General features: G+C 36.4%; 1 protein-coding gene across 1 annotated transcript in view; it reads right to left on the bottom strand.

Annotated features, from left to right (window-relative positions):
- LOC145283483 (uncharacterized) overlaps positions 1-15,455 on the bottom strand; it is a 163,206-nt gene that overhangs the window by 114,795 nt on the left and 32,956 nt on the right. The window contains exons 12-15 of the mRNA XM_080132304.1: positions 12,121-12,330; positions 8,136-8,250; positions 6,030-6,247; positions 4,367-4,459 (exon numbers count right to left, since the gene is read on the bottom strand). Coding sequence (XP_079988430.1) covers positions 4,367-4,459; positions 6,030-6,247; positions 8,136-8,250; positions 12,121-12,330 — 636 coding nt within the window. The remainder of the gene's footprint in view (positions 1-4,366; positions 4,460-6,029; positions 6,248-8,135; positions 8,251-12,120; positions 12,331-15,455) is intronic.

Genomic DNA, 15,455 nt, shown 5'->3' with positions numbered 1-15,455 from the left:
TCAGCTGAAAACAATAAAGGAGAGGATTGAAGAAGAACACTTGGTAGAACATAAAGTTGTCATAAGGGAAGACCGAAGGCCGCAAGAAGAGCATCCACGGCGATTCAATGCTCCAACAACAACGTATGAGATTGGATTATTAATGGAGAATGAACCAACAGCTAACCGGGATATTGTCTTGCGTTTTAGAAATGATACATTAAAATGGATCTCCGAACTACATCCCCTCTACGATACTTTAATGTACCCGTTAATGTACCCCTATGGTTCTCCATCTTACAACATCTACATGAAGGCATCCAATGGGCGAAAAGTTACCCAACAGCAATTTTATTCGTACCATTTAATGACTCGGCCTGGAAACTATTTTCTCTGGTACCGAAGGCTATTTCAACAATGGCTGGTGGATGTGTACTGCAAGATTGAAACAGAACGTTTATAGTTCCTGAGGCGTGAGCAACAGACCCTGAGAGCTGACAATTATAGCAACTTGAGAGATTCAATTCTTAGGGAGGATGGGAATCCAGAACAGTTTGGTCAACGAGTTGTACTTCCGGCAACTTATACAGGAGGCCCTCGATACATGTTTGAGCGTCAAAGTGATGCCATGGCATATGTTCGGCGAATGGGCCGAGCCGACCTCTTCATCACGTTCACAACAAATCCAAAGTGGACAGAAATTACAGAAAATTGTCTTCAAGGGCAAGACCCTCAGGATCGTCCAGATATTGTTGCCAGGGTTTTCAGGCAGAAGCTAAAAAAGTTACTTGAATTTATTAAAAAGGGAGGATTTGGCAGGCTGAGGGCTTTTCTGTACAGTATTGAATATCAAAAAAGAGGACTGCCGCATGCACACATTCTCACCTGGCAGGCCCCAGAGGACAAACTTCTACCAGAAAAAATGGATCTCTGCATATCTGCAGAGATCCCTGACAAAGAGGAAGATCCTGATCTTCATGCTAAAGTGATGGCACATATGGTGCATGGACCTTGTGGACCATTTAATCCAAATTGTCCATGTATGATTGACAACAAATGTTCCAAAAAATACCCAAAAGAATTTCTTCAGTGTACCGAGCAAGGCCAAGACTCTTACCCCAAGTACAGGCGAAGAAAACCAGAAGATGGAGGCCAGACTGGTACAATAAGGATGAAGAGAAATGGTCGGTATGTTAATCAAGAAATAACAAACCAGTGGATTGTTCCGTACAACAAGGTCCTCCTTCAGCAGTTCAACGCTCACATTAACGTAGAAATTTGCAGCTCGATCCAAAGCATCAAATATGTCCTCAAATACGTGAATAAAGGATGTGATCAAGCAGTGTTTGAACTACAAAGAACTGATGGAGCAGCTAACCAACAAGGCCAAGTACAAAGTCACATTGTGGATGAGATCCAGCAGTTCCAGAATGCAAGGTATGTCGGCAGTTCAGAGGCGGCCTGGAGGATATTGGAACATCCCATCTATGAACATTTCCCCCCAATTGTACAACTTTCTGTTCATCTTGAAAATGGGCAGCGTGTCATGTTCTCAGCTGATACTGCTCTGGAACGAGCCCAAGGTCCACCGCCTGCCACAACTTTGACAGCATTTTTTCAACTCTGCCATGAGGATGACTTTGCAAGGGGTCTCAAATACGCAGAAGTCCCTGAGTTTTACACTTGGAACAAATCGACAAAGAAATGGATGAGAAGAATGCGTGGGGTACAAGTTGAAGGTACTGAAAATGATGATGTATGGAAGGCACCATGCATTGGGAGAATCTACACGATTAGTCCAAAAGCAGGGGAGTGTTATTTCTTACGCCTGTTGCTCAATGAGGTTGCTGGTCCAACTTCATTTCAAAATTTGTGAGCATACAATGGTCAGGTGTTTGAAACATACAGAGCAGCGTGCCTTGCTCGAGGCCTTCTAGAAAATGACCATCACTTGCATCAAGCAGTAGGAGAGGCAAGTGCCACTCAATCACCTTCAAATTTGCGAAGCCTATTTGTGATAATTTTAACAGCCTGTGAGCCAAGAAATCCTCTTGAGATCTGGATGGCTTTTCGTGATGTAATATCTGAAGACATTCTTCACAGATACAGGCAAGAAGTTAACAATCCAGAAGCAGATTTTAATGAGGACATCTACAATAAAACTCTTTGTCTAATTGAAGAAAAAGTTCTCCTTATGTGCGGTCAACCATTGGCAAGCTATGGATTACCTGCACCAACGCAAGGGAGAGATGAAAGACTCGCGAGAGAGTATCAACGTGAAGTTACTTATAATCTTGAAGAACTTTCCCTACAAGCAGAAAATATGCAAGAAAAACTGACCGATTCTCAAAGAGAAGTTTACAATTCATTCATGGCAATGTTGGAAGCACAAGGTGAAATGAACAAAAACATGATGTTTCTTGATGCTCCAGGTGGTACGGGCAAGACTTTTGTAATCAATTTGATCCTTGCAAAGATTAGATCCATGAGAAAGATTGTGCTTGCAACAGCATTCAGTGGCATTGCTGCTACTCTACTACAAGGTGGCCGCACTCTTCACAGCACTTTTAAAGTACCCTTGGATACTCATCGAATGGATCAGCCAGTTTGCAAAATTACTGGTAACTCAGCCTTGGCAAATGTAATTAGAGACACCTCTGCAATCATTGTAGACGAAGCCCCAATGACGCACAAGAGTGCTTATGAAGCAATTGACCGAACACTGCAAGACATCACAGGAAACAAGAATCCCATGGGTGGCATTCCAACCTTATTTTGCGGTGATTTCCGTCAAATCCTCCCAGTGGTTAAAAATGGCACAAGGGCTAACATTGTCAATGCAAGTTTGAAACAATCCTATCTCTGGAGGCACGTTATAGTGAAGAGACTGACTACTAATATGAGAGCCTATATCTCTGATAACACAGCTGCAGCAGACTTCTCAAAATTGCTTCTCCAAATCGGTAATGGTCAGTTTCCTATCACTTCTTCACCTGACACAATTAAGATTCCAACTGCGCTTGGTAAATGTGTCGGTAATCAGAAGCAACTGAAAGACAAAGTGTACCCAGACCTGCAAAACAATGGAAAATCACCGGATTGGCTTGCTGAGAGGGCTATTATTTCGCCATTAAACAGCAATGTGAATCATTTGAACAATTCAATAATGGATGAATTTCCAGGAGACACAAAGCAATACAAGTCAGTTGATTCGGCTACTAATGAATATGAAGCTGTTCACTACCCTGTGGAGTTTTTAAACTCTTTGGAGATATCTGGAATGCCTCCACACATTTTAAATCTCAAAATTGGATTGCCAATCATGATTCTTCGATCCTTGGAACCGCCAAAAACAACAAACGGAACCAGATGTGTTATCACCAGATTGCACACCAATGTACTTGAGGCCACCATTTCCTGTGGTCCCTACAAAGGCGAAACCGTTCTACTGCCAAGGATCCCCTTAGTTCCATCGGACTCAGAACTTCCATTTAAATTCCGGAGACTCCAATTTCCTGTGAAGGTGTGTTTTGCAATGAGCATAAACAAAAGTCAAGGTCAGACATTTAACACCATTGGCGTAGACTTGACATCAGACTGCTTCAGTCACGGTATGTTCTACGTCTCCATCAGCCGGACAGGAAGTTCAGAAAAACTCTACATTCTGGCTCCAAATCAAAGCAGCAGAAATGTAGTTTACCCTGAGGCTCTTCAGTGAAAAGTTCGAGAAATGGATATGAGGAAAAACTGACATGATCTGATTGTGGTAAGTTTTTAGTATTGAATGTGCAAGATAAAATTTAAGCAAGAGTTGAAAATTACTTCAATGAAAAATTTACTATGTAACATCAAGTAACCTTCCTTTTTGATGAAAATGTTTTGTGAAGTTCCTGATTGAATTTCAGTCACTACAAGAGGTAGTTAAAATGTTAATCACCTTATGCAATCGTTGCTCTTACAACATCAACTTACTGGAAAGGTGCCCACAGATTTTGGTACCCGAGTGCGCAACAAAGCTCCGTGCGAAGCACGGGTATCTTTGCTAGTATATATATATTTCAGAATGTGAGAGATTACATAATATATATAAGCTTTATTATTTTTTTACCTTTAATACAGAACATTACAGTTTGTTTCGGCAGACACAGACGAATCCTCCGACCTGCTTCATCAGATATTCTGTACTCTCTCTATATATATGTGTGTGTGTTTGTGCGTGTGTGCACGCGTCCATGTTTGTGTACATGTATGAGTCATTTACGCTTAGTAAGTAAATGCACGTTGTTAAAATAACTGCGATTTTATACACACATATCTATAAAATGATGAATGTATTGATCACTTTTTTCTGCTAAAACACCTAGTACTGCTTGAAATATAGACTTACCCAAACACCCGCAAACACTTTTTTAGTTTTACGCACAGGACTTTTTGATGAATTGCAACGATCAGCAAAGCAAGATTGCATCCCGCATTGAATCTGAAAAGAGAAAAAAGATTTTAATTTGTATTTGGGTGAGAAATAATATTGTGTTGCACTCGTTCTTACTAAAATCACAAAAGGTTGTTGGAACCTGGATTATCTCACACACGCAACGGCTAAATCTTTCTGTTTATATAACGAAACATCTATGGCAAATAATTAATCGCAAATGGCAGGATACAATATAAAAAAGAAATATGTGTAGAACTGTAAAAATATGTAGAATTACAATTGGTTGTTGGATGTAATTAAACATTTAATTTATATATTTCTATTTTTCGCCAATAAATTGGATTTGATTTGATGTTTGCTTTAACATCAATTTTACCTGCCAGTAAATGTTGAAAGGCTGTTAGAAGTTAGCTTTCAAACTATCTCTGGACAGTTCTTCATTTTTGCCTTTTTCTCTCAACCCCATCCTTATCACTTCCTTCTATGCTTGCCTTTATCGTCTCCTTCCTTACTATTTAAACTCTTCAACATCTACTAACCCAAGAACTCTCATCCATTCTTTCAGTGTGACCATATTAACAAAGTCCACTGTTCTGTACACATCTTTCTGTATTTTCCAGACTTAATCTTCCTCTGATGTCCTTAGATCTAATCCTGTTTTTAAGACTCACATTAGACAACTAGCGTATCATTTTCATATCATTTCTCTCCATGCAACGCATGTCCTCAATCCTCATTGGCTTCGGTTTCACTCCCATATATTATAACACTTTGTACATATGCTTGCTAGATTCTTCTCTTTTATTGACAGTGCTAACACTGTTTGTTAGTAAAGGCAGAAGTTCTCTGAATTTACTCTAATAATGTGCGGTTTGATGACCAACTGATCTTTCAGATTGGAAAGGCAAATACTTAATCTGGCAACTTACGAGAATGGCATCGTGTAGTAGTTAGAGGTTCACACTGTGGTGTCTGTGAGCCAAGTTCGAATGATGTCGGGTTACTGCATCATTTTCATGAATAACCTTGGCGAAGAATAAAGTGGAAGTGGAGCTTGCATTTACTTTCTGCAGCTCCGTAGCTTTTGCTTTCCTTCATAACGTTTCTGACAAAGGGAGAACAATTGTTGTTTTCTGTGTCGAAATCTATTCGTCTAACACTTATCGTTGGCTAGGTTTTGAATTTGAAGTGGTATCTTGTTTTTTGGCTCTTTATATCAAGAAGCTTGATGTTTTGTCTGGAGCAATTTCCATAAAAAAACCAAAACAACTCTGGATAAAATTGTAGGGTAGACTAGATTCTCAAGCATCTCTTCTAGAAGAACTCCGAAAAAATATCAGTCTTTTTCTACTTGTGTGATTGTTTCTTGGTACTGGACTTCTCAGCATCGAACCTAAATATTGTGGATTCAAGAGAGGTGCTGTAGGGATTGTAAAATCCTTGTTTGACTAATAACTCCCCGCATAGACACTTTTACAGGGGTTATCCATTGTTTCTTTAGAAAAGGGAGGTCGATCCATTTTTTTTTGCAAATGCAATGTATAATCTCACTAATGTATGACGCAGACAATTGGTTTTAATATATCAACGCCGCCTTTTACGAATTTTTACTTACGTGCATTCCAAGAGTGAAGTTGGACAGCATATGCGGTTTAAGATATCTCTGATTTTCACCAATCGATAATTGTTCAGATACTGTCTCTTGTCCTGCATACCAGATCAGGAAATTTTTCACATCAGCATCCTTTACTGGATTGAATTTGCACACCAGAGAAAATTTTCCACTGCCATCCTCAGCATGGATACTCAGATCACTATCTACGATGGGGAACTCTGTCAAAAATAAATAAGTAAACAACTGACAAAATATTAGCGAAAATACACACATGTCCAAGCATCTTTATAAGGGCTCAGTCTGTCAGTCGTCAAAAATGTTAAATATCATTTACATCACTCTATCATACTAAAAGGTGAAATAGAATTGTCGTTTATCTATCATCTGGTACACATTGAATATGTGTTGTTTGGTGTTCAATTGGAGATACGGCCTTGCCAATTAGTGGTTGAATTACTATTTGGCTGTTGTATGGTTCTTTTCATTTCTAGGAGGTCCATCCTCTCAGGCCTTACTTTCTCTGAGCAAAAGGTTAGTTTATAGCTAATCGTGTGAGGTGACCCTCCTGAGAATGGCGATGTGTTTGCTTAGACATTTTTTGTAGGTCAGAGCTTGCTAATCCTAGTGCACTGGATTCTTAAAACTAACTTTGTGTGCAACCTCCTGTAAAGGAGGTAAATAAAATACTTGTTTGAAATTTTATCGCTCGAAGTTTACTGTTATCTCAACTCCAGTTTCAAATGAGAGAGATCACAGACATAAAACCTTTAAAATTTGTGAATGGAAGCTTGAAACAACATCCTGTTTGAATTTCTCCTAACACCCCAGATATCTTAGCATCTTAGCACAAAGTGAGACTAACCTACACTCCTTCATCCCCTCTAACTACTTTAACATGCTTGGATATATCCCACTCTGCCATAAAGACTCTGACAGACATATGCATGGGCTTGGAGTCTATATTCGAAACACCCTCTCCTTGATTAGAGAAACAAAACTAGAATCGGACGATCAAGCCTTCATGTGCTTTAAACTTAACATGCAACATAACATTAGATATTTTTATTTTTTCTAACACTCTTTCGACCCAGGACTGCACCATAATAAACAAAGTCTCTGACAGCATAGATACAGTACTTTCCCTCGACACTTGCGCACAAGTGACTTCAATGTCCACCACAAAAACTGGTTTGGATTCTCTACTTACACAGACGCAGCTGGTAGCACAACACATAGCTTCTCTATATCTCATTCCCTATCAAAGATGATTACGTTTCCAACCAGTTTCCCAGACCAGCAAGAATAATACGCATCACTTCTAGATCTGTTTCTGATGACAGTTCCCGATGATTGTATAAAAAATGCCCACAGCCCACTTGAGAATGCTGATCATGCAGTGATAATAGTTGAAATCGCCCTAAACTCTAGAGCCAAAACTGAAGAGCCATTGCTCAAAACAACGAGATATTATAAAAAGGCTCTGGGAAGCCATCAGCGATCTCATCAGAGATGCCCCATGGAGAAATATCTTTTCTCTTCCAGCTGAACAATGCGCAAATGAGACCACTGAATGGTTCAAAACGGCAATTGAAGCACATGTTCCCATGCGGAAACTTTTTAGCAAGCCCCACTCTCCCTAATGGTTTACTTCTACTTGTGCAGCTGCCATTGCGCAAAGGCAGCATGCGATATTTTCGAAAGTCATCCCCTCTTTTCGATTGTCTCAATTAAAACATATGTCACTTCCGGTTTGGCGATGGGCGCAAGAGTAAAGACATCACGTCTTTTTTCACGTTCTTTTTCTCCTTCATGGTACGGGTTCGAGCCTGCCTGCCTACTACCACCTTTTTATTTATTTATTTTTTTTTGATAAACACACACCTCCAAACACCCGGGTAATGCCGGGCACACAGGCTAGTAAAATATATAGTGAAAAGGAATTATTAATTGCCCCGTTCACCTCCACAAAAACAACAAACATCTTACATGAAACATAATAGGTAACAATTTCCTGATAAAAACGTTAGTCAATTTCCGAAAACCGGAAGTCATTAGCAAGTGGATCATTTCTCTTTTACTAAAAATAATGAAGGATTCATGACTTACTTGCTCTGACTGACCATCCGTCAACACTTAATGCTGGGTCACAATACAGTGTCTCATTTGATGGATGGATTGTAGACAGTTTATGGCACTTTAAATCTATGAAGCAGTAATTAGGCTGAAAGAGAAATAAATGAATTTGTTTTTAAAAATTTTAGTTTGCGTTTTAACGTGTTTTAAAAGAGTTTGGTTAATGTTTTAACTTGTTTTAAAAGTTTAGTTGGTGTTTTAACTTGTTTTAAAATATTTTAGTTTGAATTTTAACTTGTTTTAAAATATTTTAGTTTGAATTTTAACTTGTTTCAAAAGATTATAATTCGGAGTGCATTTTATGTAGTTAATACCAGATATATTCGACGTTGTCTGGTATTAAACGTAACGTTAAATTCTTTTTAAAAATGAAAGAAAACAAAAAAAGAAACGAAAGAAACTGAGACATGTGCATGTGAGTGTTATATTTTTTCTAAATAATTCACTTCTTGTAAGTATAAAAAAGAAAATACTCGAGCTGAGATCGAAACCGAAATCTAAAGACAATGAGCCAAGTACGATAACCATTAGGCCAGCTTGACACGTATATAAACTGTCTTTCCAAACCTGCTTATTCTTAACATATGTAATCTGTCACGTGGATGATTCACGCATGCTCATTCATGAAACAGTTGACAAACAGATGAAAATCCGATAGCCCACACGTACCAATTTTTTTCAATTATAATTCATTAGCAGCTCTTTCCTCCGGATGGAAACCGATTAAAAAGTTTTCTACATGTCTGAATATCCTATATACCAAATTTAAAGTGTGTGGATCAAAGATTCGTTGAGTATACAGATTGAGAAGTGTCCTCACACACATACACAGATGGATATATAGATGATATCACTGTGATGAACTTGTGACACGGTTTTGGTGCAAGAGCACTTTTATCTTCATTATTTGCGATCATTTTTTAGGATTTTTTCTTGAGCTGCACCAATAATGCTATATATATATATATATATATATATATATATATATAGCATTATACCAATAATGCTATATATATATATATATATATATATATATATATATATATATATAGCATTATTGGTGCAGCTCAAGAAAAAAATCCTAATATATATATATATATATATATATATATATATATATATATATATATATCATAATTTAGGAATTTTAATGTTATGATTTGAAACAGTTAATTAATACTTACGTCACGATTGTGTTTTAATAATATTGATTTTGACAGTCATTTTTTTTATTTCCATAGAATATTATTATTAAAAATAAATTATATGGAGTGGTGTGAAAGAAACAGAAACTTTCCATTATTATCATTATTATTATTATTATTATTATTATTATTATTATTATTATTATCATTATTATTATTATTATTATTATTATTATTGTAACTCACTAGAATTAGTCACATGGGCAATCATCAGAGATTTCTCTTCAAGAACAATTTGTGGTGCATTCTCTGGAGTCTGAGTGACAACAAGTCTCCACTTACAAGAAGTTCTCACACAGGCCATTCACTGATACTAACTGGTGATGTTTCTTGAAATCTGGAAGACAACAGGTGTCTCCAGATTTCCAATATACTTCACCTTTTTTTTTTCGATAAATTTTGCAAATGACTGTGCATTAGTATAAGAGCGGTTTATCATTGGCAGCGACTATTGGTCTTCACTGGAATTTAGGTAATAATTAGCCTCTTTAATGTGCTAGCAACCTTAACACCCATCCAGTGGAAGTCTAGATGGTGTTTTCCATCCCCTATCCTTCCATCCTCCTAGACTCTTCATGACTATTTTGTGTGGTACCAATAGAGGCTGATGTTTTTTTCTTCTTTAGAGAGATAGACAGTTTATTCGATTTTTTGCCACACAAAAATAATGCAAATAACCTGTGTTATAAACACTATTGAAGCAAGGTTCAACATGCTTGTCATAATTCCTGCAATGGTAGAACCTTGATATCTCAACTTTTATATATAAATGAAATTCAAAATCGCGGCAATATCAAAACACGTAATGTTTTTCTACATATTTTTTCAGCTTGCTGAATAACGTGCTTTTCTTTTTAAGGTAATTAAATTCCCGTTTTCTGAAGAGTCTATGATAAATATATTCAGTATTGACATACTAATAACTGATTGGTTCTATATAACGAAATAGTTGCTGTAAAAATATATATGGAATTTTTGATATGTCGAAAGAAATAAAAAAATAGGATGAATAAAAATTTGGAATTTTGAATGTAGCTATATTTTAACTAATAGATTTAACTCAGATCTTGACATTTGCAGATTGAAAATTATTACTTGATTATATTGTTTTTGTTTTGTTTTTTTTTATTCATGGCACAATCTATATGTCAGGCCCGAAAAATTATAGAGTGATTTTCTAAATGTATGCATGATAAATGGAATCTAATCCACATAAACTACAAATACTAACCAATCACATGGAAACTGCAACAAAATTAAAACAACAAAAATGAAAGAAACACAACATGAATCCAAGGAAACAAACTGCAAAAAATCTAATAAACTGTCGATCTTTCTAATTGTTCTTGAAGAGAAATCTTTGATGATTGCCCATGTGACTACTCCTAGTGAGTTACAATAATAATGATGATGATGATGATGATGATAATCATGGAAATTTTCTGTTTCTTTCACACCACTTCATATAATTTATTTTTAATAATAATATTCTATGGAAATAAAAAAAATGACTCTCAAAATAAATATTATTAAAACACAACCGTGACGTAAATATCATATATAATAAACATTTGATTTAAAGGTTTCAGTTAGGATGAGTGAGAGGTACTGGACGAACTACAAACACTTGTACCACGTCGAGGTGAATACCACCGACAAACCCGACAAGCAGCTAAATCCCACCCCTTCACAGTAGAGATCCCTAGGTGTAAGAAAGCATTCTAGTACAATAGTTTCTTCCCCAGAACTGCTAGATTTTGGAACTCTCTTCTGGGACTCTGCTTTCCCAACTGTACTGACAGGCAGAAGTTCAAGTGTAATGTGAACAGACATCTTGCTACTCATCTCCCTTCATAATACCCCTGCAACTTATGTCCCCGATAGTAGCCCCTTACTTCAAAGTGGCACTGTGCCTTGTTTGGGGTGAAAATTGAATAAAAAAAAATAAATAAAAATTAATATGTTTCTTTTAGTCTGTCTCTCTCTCTCTCTCTCTCTCTCTCTCTCTCTATATATATATATATATATATATATATATATATATATATATATATATATATATATATATATACGTGTGACCTTGTTTGTCTCTGTGCAGAATGGTCTCTATCTAACTTCTCTGTCGATTTTTGGTCTACAGACTTGAAACTTGATATATATATATATATATATTTGGACCTGTAAAACAAATTCTATTTGGTTTGTAGCCGGTAAAAATAGCTGCTAAGGTGTTAACATTTTAAAAATTGGAACTTGGCCGGTGTAAGTCGACTAAACGTGTTATTTCTATGCATGTGCAAATATACATTTATATCTTTAACAACGTTAATTTTTAAAGTTTTTGTATGGATATGGATTTGAGTCAGACGGTAAGGAATAAGGCTGGAGATGTATATGTTTTGGTTTCGATTCTAGCTGATGGCACTCTAATCATATTTTTTAAACTTTGGAAATCACTACTATATATTGGGTATAATATAATAATCGTATTTCTCATTTGCAACCATTATTGGTCTTAAGTAGAATGTGGGTAGCAATATGCTTCTCAAGCTTCCAGTACACTTCACATTCATCCAGTGGAGGTCTAGTTAGTGCTCTCCCTTCTCGGTCATTCCATACTCCTTGACCCTTCATAACTATTTTATGTAATGTTTCTTCCATATTTTTTTTATTACTTCTCTTGTAGTTTCCATATGGTTGGTTAGCGTTTTGCATTCAAACTCTTTACTTATATACAAAAAAGAAATACCAACCTTGTATGTGCAGGTGGCAGCCGTGCAGGTAGTACACACTGGATTGTAAAGGAAATAATAGAAGCTGCTACTGAATAGTAATTTGTTGTTACTCAAAGTAACCATAAAGATTCCCGTAAATGGCAGTTGGCATTGGACAGTCATGAAGTTGATGTATTCGGCTGTAACCTCGATTCTCTGGTCAGAGACAACCATCTTTTGCTTTTTTACCTAAAACAGTAGAAAATAAGTCGTAAAAAAACGAAAAATTATAATTTACAAGCAGGAAAACACGATATTGTTCAAGATTAAGTGAGGATCACTATTACATACGTTTTTCTACCCATAATGCCATATTACTTTATTTTACTTTACACAATACTATGGGGCTTCTTTCCAGCTAACTATAACGTGGCCATTTTCAAGTCTAATGTAAACAATCTTTTAAAAATAAAATAATCAAACAACATTACCGATCATCACAGTGTTGTCTCACCAGCCACCTGACACTCATTAACCATTATCCTTGAGTAACCTTCTCCTAGTAAAAAAACAGCCTTGAATAATGCAACTTGGTTACATACTTAATATTCTTGCTAATATATTATATTGTAACGCAAAGAAATAGGGAGAATAACAATCACTAGCAGAAGACCTGGCGTTACCCGGGATTGAATGAGGATCACTTCTTCATACTTTTTCTATACACTTATAACACCACATCACTTTACTGCCCTATCTCCACAATTCGACCCCTAATATAGTCGGAAGAACCCAAAATGTTGAGAAAGCTGTATAAATTATTGTCTTCTACATATGATTTAAATTTATTAAATATCGGATGCATGCATTTCAAATTTTAAGATGGTTATAAATCATTTAGAGGTGGAGCCATGCAGATGTAACATGCCCATACACTTCCCTAGAGAATTTGATACATGGCTTTCTTAGGTTAGAAGAGCACATAAAAATTCCGGACAACTTCCATTGCTTCCCCAGAAATTAAAGTTGCCTTTGGAACTGCTAGCAATCACTGCAAAATTATTATAGAAAATGTGAGAGAGTCATATGCTCAGTCCATCAAGTCCAAAGTAGTTGAATAGAGGCAAATAACAAACAAGGTTCTCAACAGATGTGTATCCTCTATCGTGACCTTCATCAACGAATCTGAGGTGATTTCGTCAGCATCTCACAAAGCCGACCTCTTTGCCAAAAATTTTGCATCAAACTGAACACTATGGATCAGGGCTATCTATTTCCCGAATTTCCTACCAAGACCGAAAATAATCTGAGCGACATCCACATATATGTTCATGACGTTGCCACACTAAAGAAGAACCTTGATGCCAGCAAAGCAACTCGTCCTGACAATATTCCAGTTATACTACTCAAAAAGTTGCAATCGGAACTAGCATCCATTTTTGTAAAGCTGTTCAATCGATGCATAAAAGAGAAATGCTCCCAAACCTTGGTAAACCTCATTAGTCTGTTCAGTATTCAAAAATATTGGAGATCGATCTGCATATCAGTACAGACCAATTAGTCTTCTGTGTGTCATGAGTAAGATGCTTGAATCCGTGATAAATAGAAAAATTGTCAACCACCTCCATAAAACCAACCTACTCAGTGACAAGCAATATGGTTTCCTTCCTGTGAGATCTACAGCTGATGTACTGATTAATTTCACATAGGATCAGTAAATCTATTGATAGTGGGTTTCCTCTAAAGAGAATTATATCATGAAATATTATGAGCATAAAGGTCTACTTCACAAGATTTCCAGCTATGGAGTATCTGGAAATGTCTTCTCAACCATCAAATCGTTTCTCTCCAATAATTTATACAAGTAGTTGTTAATGGCCAGAAGTCTGAAGCTCAAAGTATCGATGCTGGCCCATCTGTCTTCATCAATCATCTCTCAAATCACATTCGAAGTTCATTCATCAACATATGCAGACGACACTACCATCTATGGCAACACTTCAAAGGCCAACAATGACCAAGGTCTCTTTGAGTCTCTCTTCCCCAACCTTGATGAAGCAAAAGATGATTGGTTAATTGTAATTCAAACAAAACGAAGCTTCTAACTTTTCACTACCAAAATGGAAAATTTACATCAAATCTGTTGCCAAAGTCACTGGAAAAATGTTGACGTTAATCTACCATATCAGTCATTCCTAATGCAATTCTCTGTCTGAGCCAAATACGTCCTAAAATTGAGTACTCTCCCCATATCCTCTTCTGCCTTGACAGAATTCAAAATTGGCTTCAAAATCAAGTAGATGATGCCTTTTTGTTCTCCTTAAAACCCTTTTCCCACATAAAATATGCTACAAGCCTGTTTCTGCTCTGTCGTTATTTTCAAGGCAAGAACTCGTCTGAGCTTCAATCTATTTTTCCCCTCTTTGTCAAACTTTCACAGAACACACTCGTCTAGCACCAACCGCTATTAAGAATTTCCCCTACTCTCTATCTGTGCCTACATCTAAACGCAAATTCCATGGAAAAATCTTCTTTCCTAGAACTGCCCGCCTGCGAACTCTGTTCTACTAGGCTGCTCTCCAGCTGACTACAATATAGTCATCTTCAAGTCTAATATAGACAATCCCTTGTTGAGCTGTCACCTTAAATAATCAAATTTCACCCAATGTATACCATTAACGATCACTATGTTGTTTCAACAGCCACCGTTCACTCATTAACCTTTATACTCATGTAACCTTTAGGCCTTGATAAGTGTTGACTTCCTTGCAAAAAACAAAAAACAAACAAAAAAACAGTAAATTGTATACATACGATTTAAATTTGATAAAAATAAGATTTATTTCAAGTGTTATAGTCTCAATAAGGGTACACATAGAAATCCGGGAACACTTCCATTGTCTTTTCTGATAAATTTTACATAAGAATACATTTTTAGATTGTAGAATTTGTAACTTTTCTTTCTATAGGGAACACACAACATCACACATGCATACGTACATGCAATACAAACACTGAATTTTATATAAATAGAAAATAACACATAGTAAAATGTTTCTATCTTCTTCTCTAAAAGATAATGTTCCTGTATTTAAAAAGTATATTTTTTAAATTTTTATACTTGTTCATGCACAATCATACAGATTGAGGAGGAGGAGGAGGAACGTCCAATCATATCCTTCCTGATTGTATTTCTCAGTACTAGGACTTTAAGCTGAATCTTAGCAGGGTGTACAAACAATGAGTTTACACCGGGTACCACTAGGACACCTCTAGAATTTTGAACATTAAAACTAAGATGATGATGGTGATTTCTTCAAATACCGATCGTGTAATGGATAAAGTACTTGATAAAGTCGGTTGAAAGTGACACT

Source organism: Euprymna scolopes, chromosome 8 (assembly GCF_053919585.1).
Source record: "Euprymna scolopes isolate OS-2025 chromosome 8, ASM5391958v1, whole genome shotgun sequence".
NCBI lineage: Eukaryota > Metazoa > Mollusca > Cephalopoda > Sepiida > Sepiolidae > Euprymna > Euprymna scolopes.
This window is presented reverse-complemented; position numbering and strand designations above follow the sequence as displayed.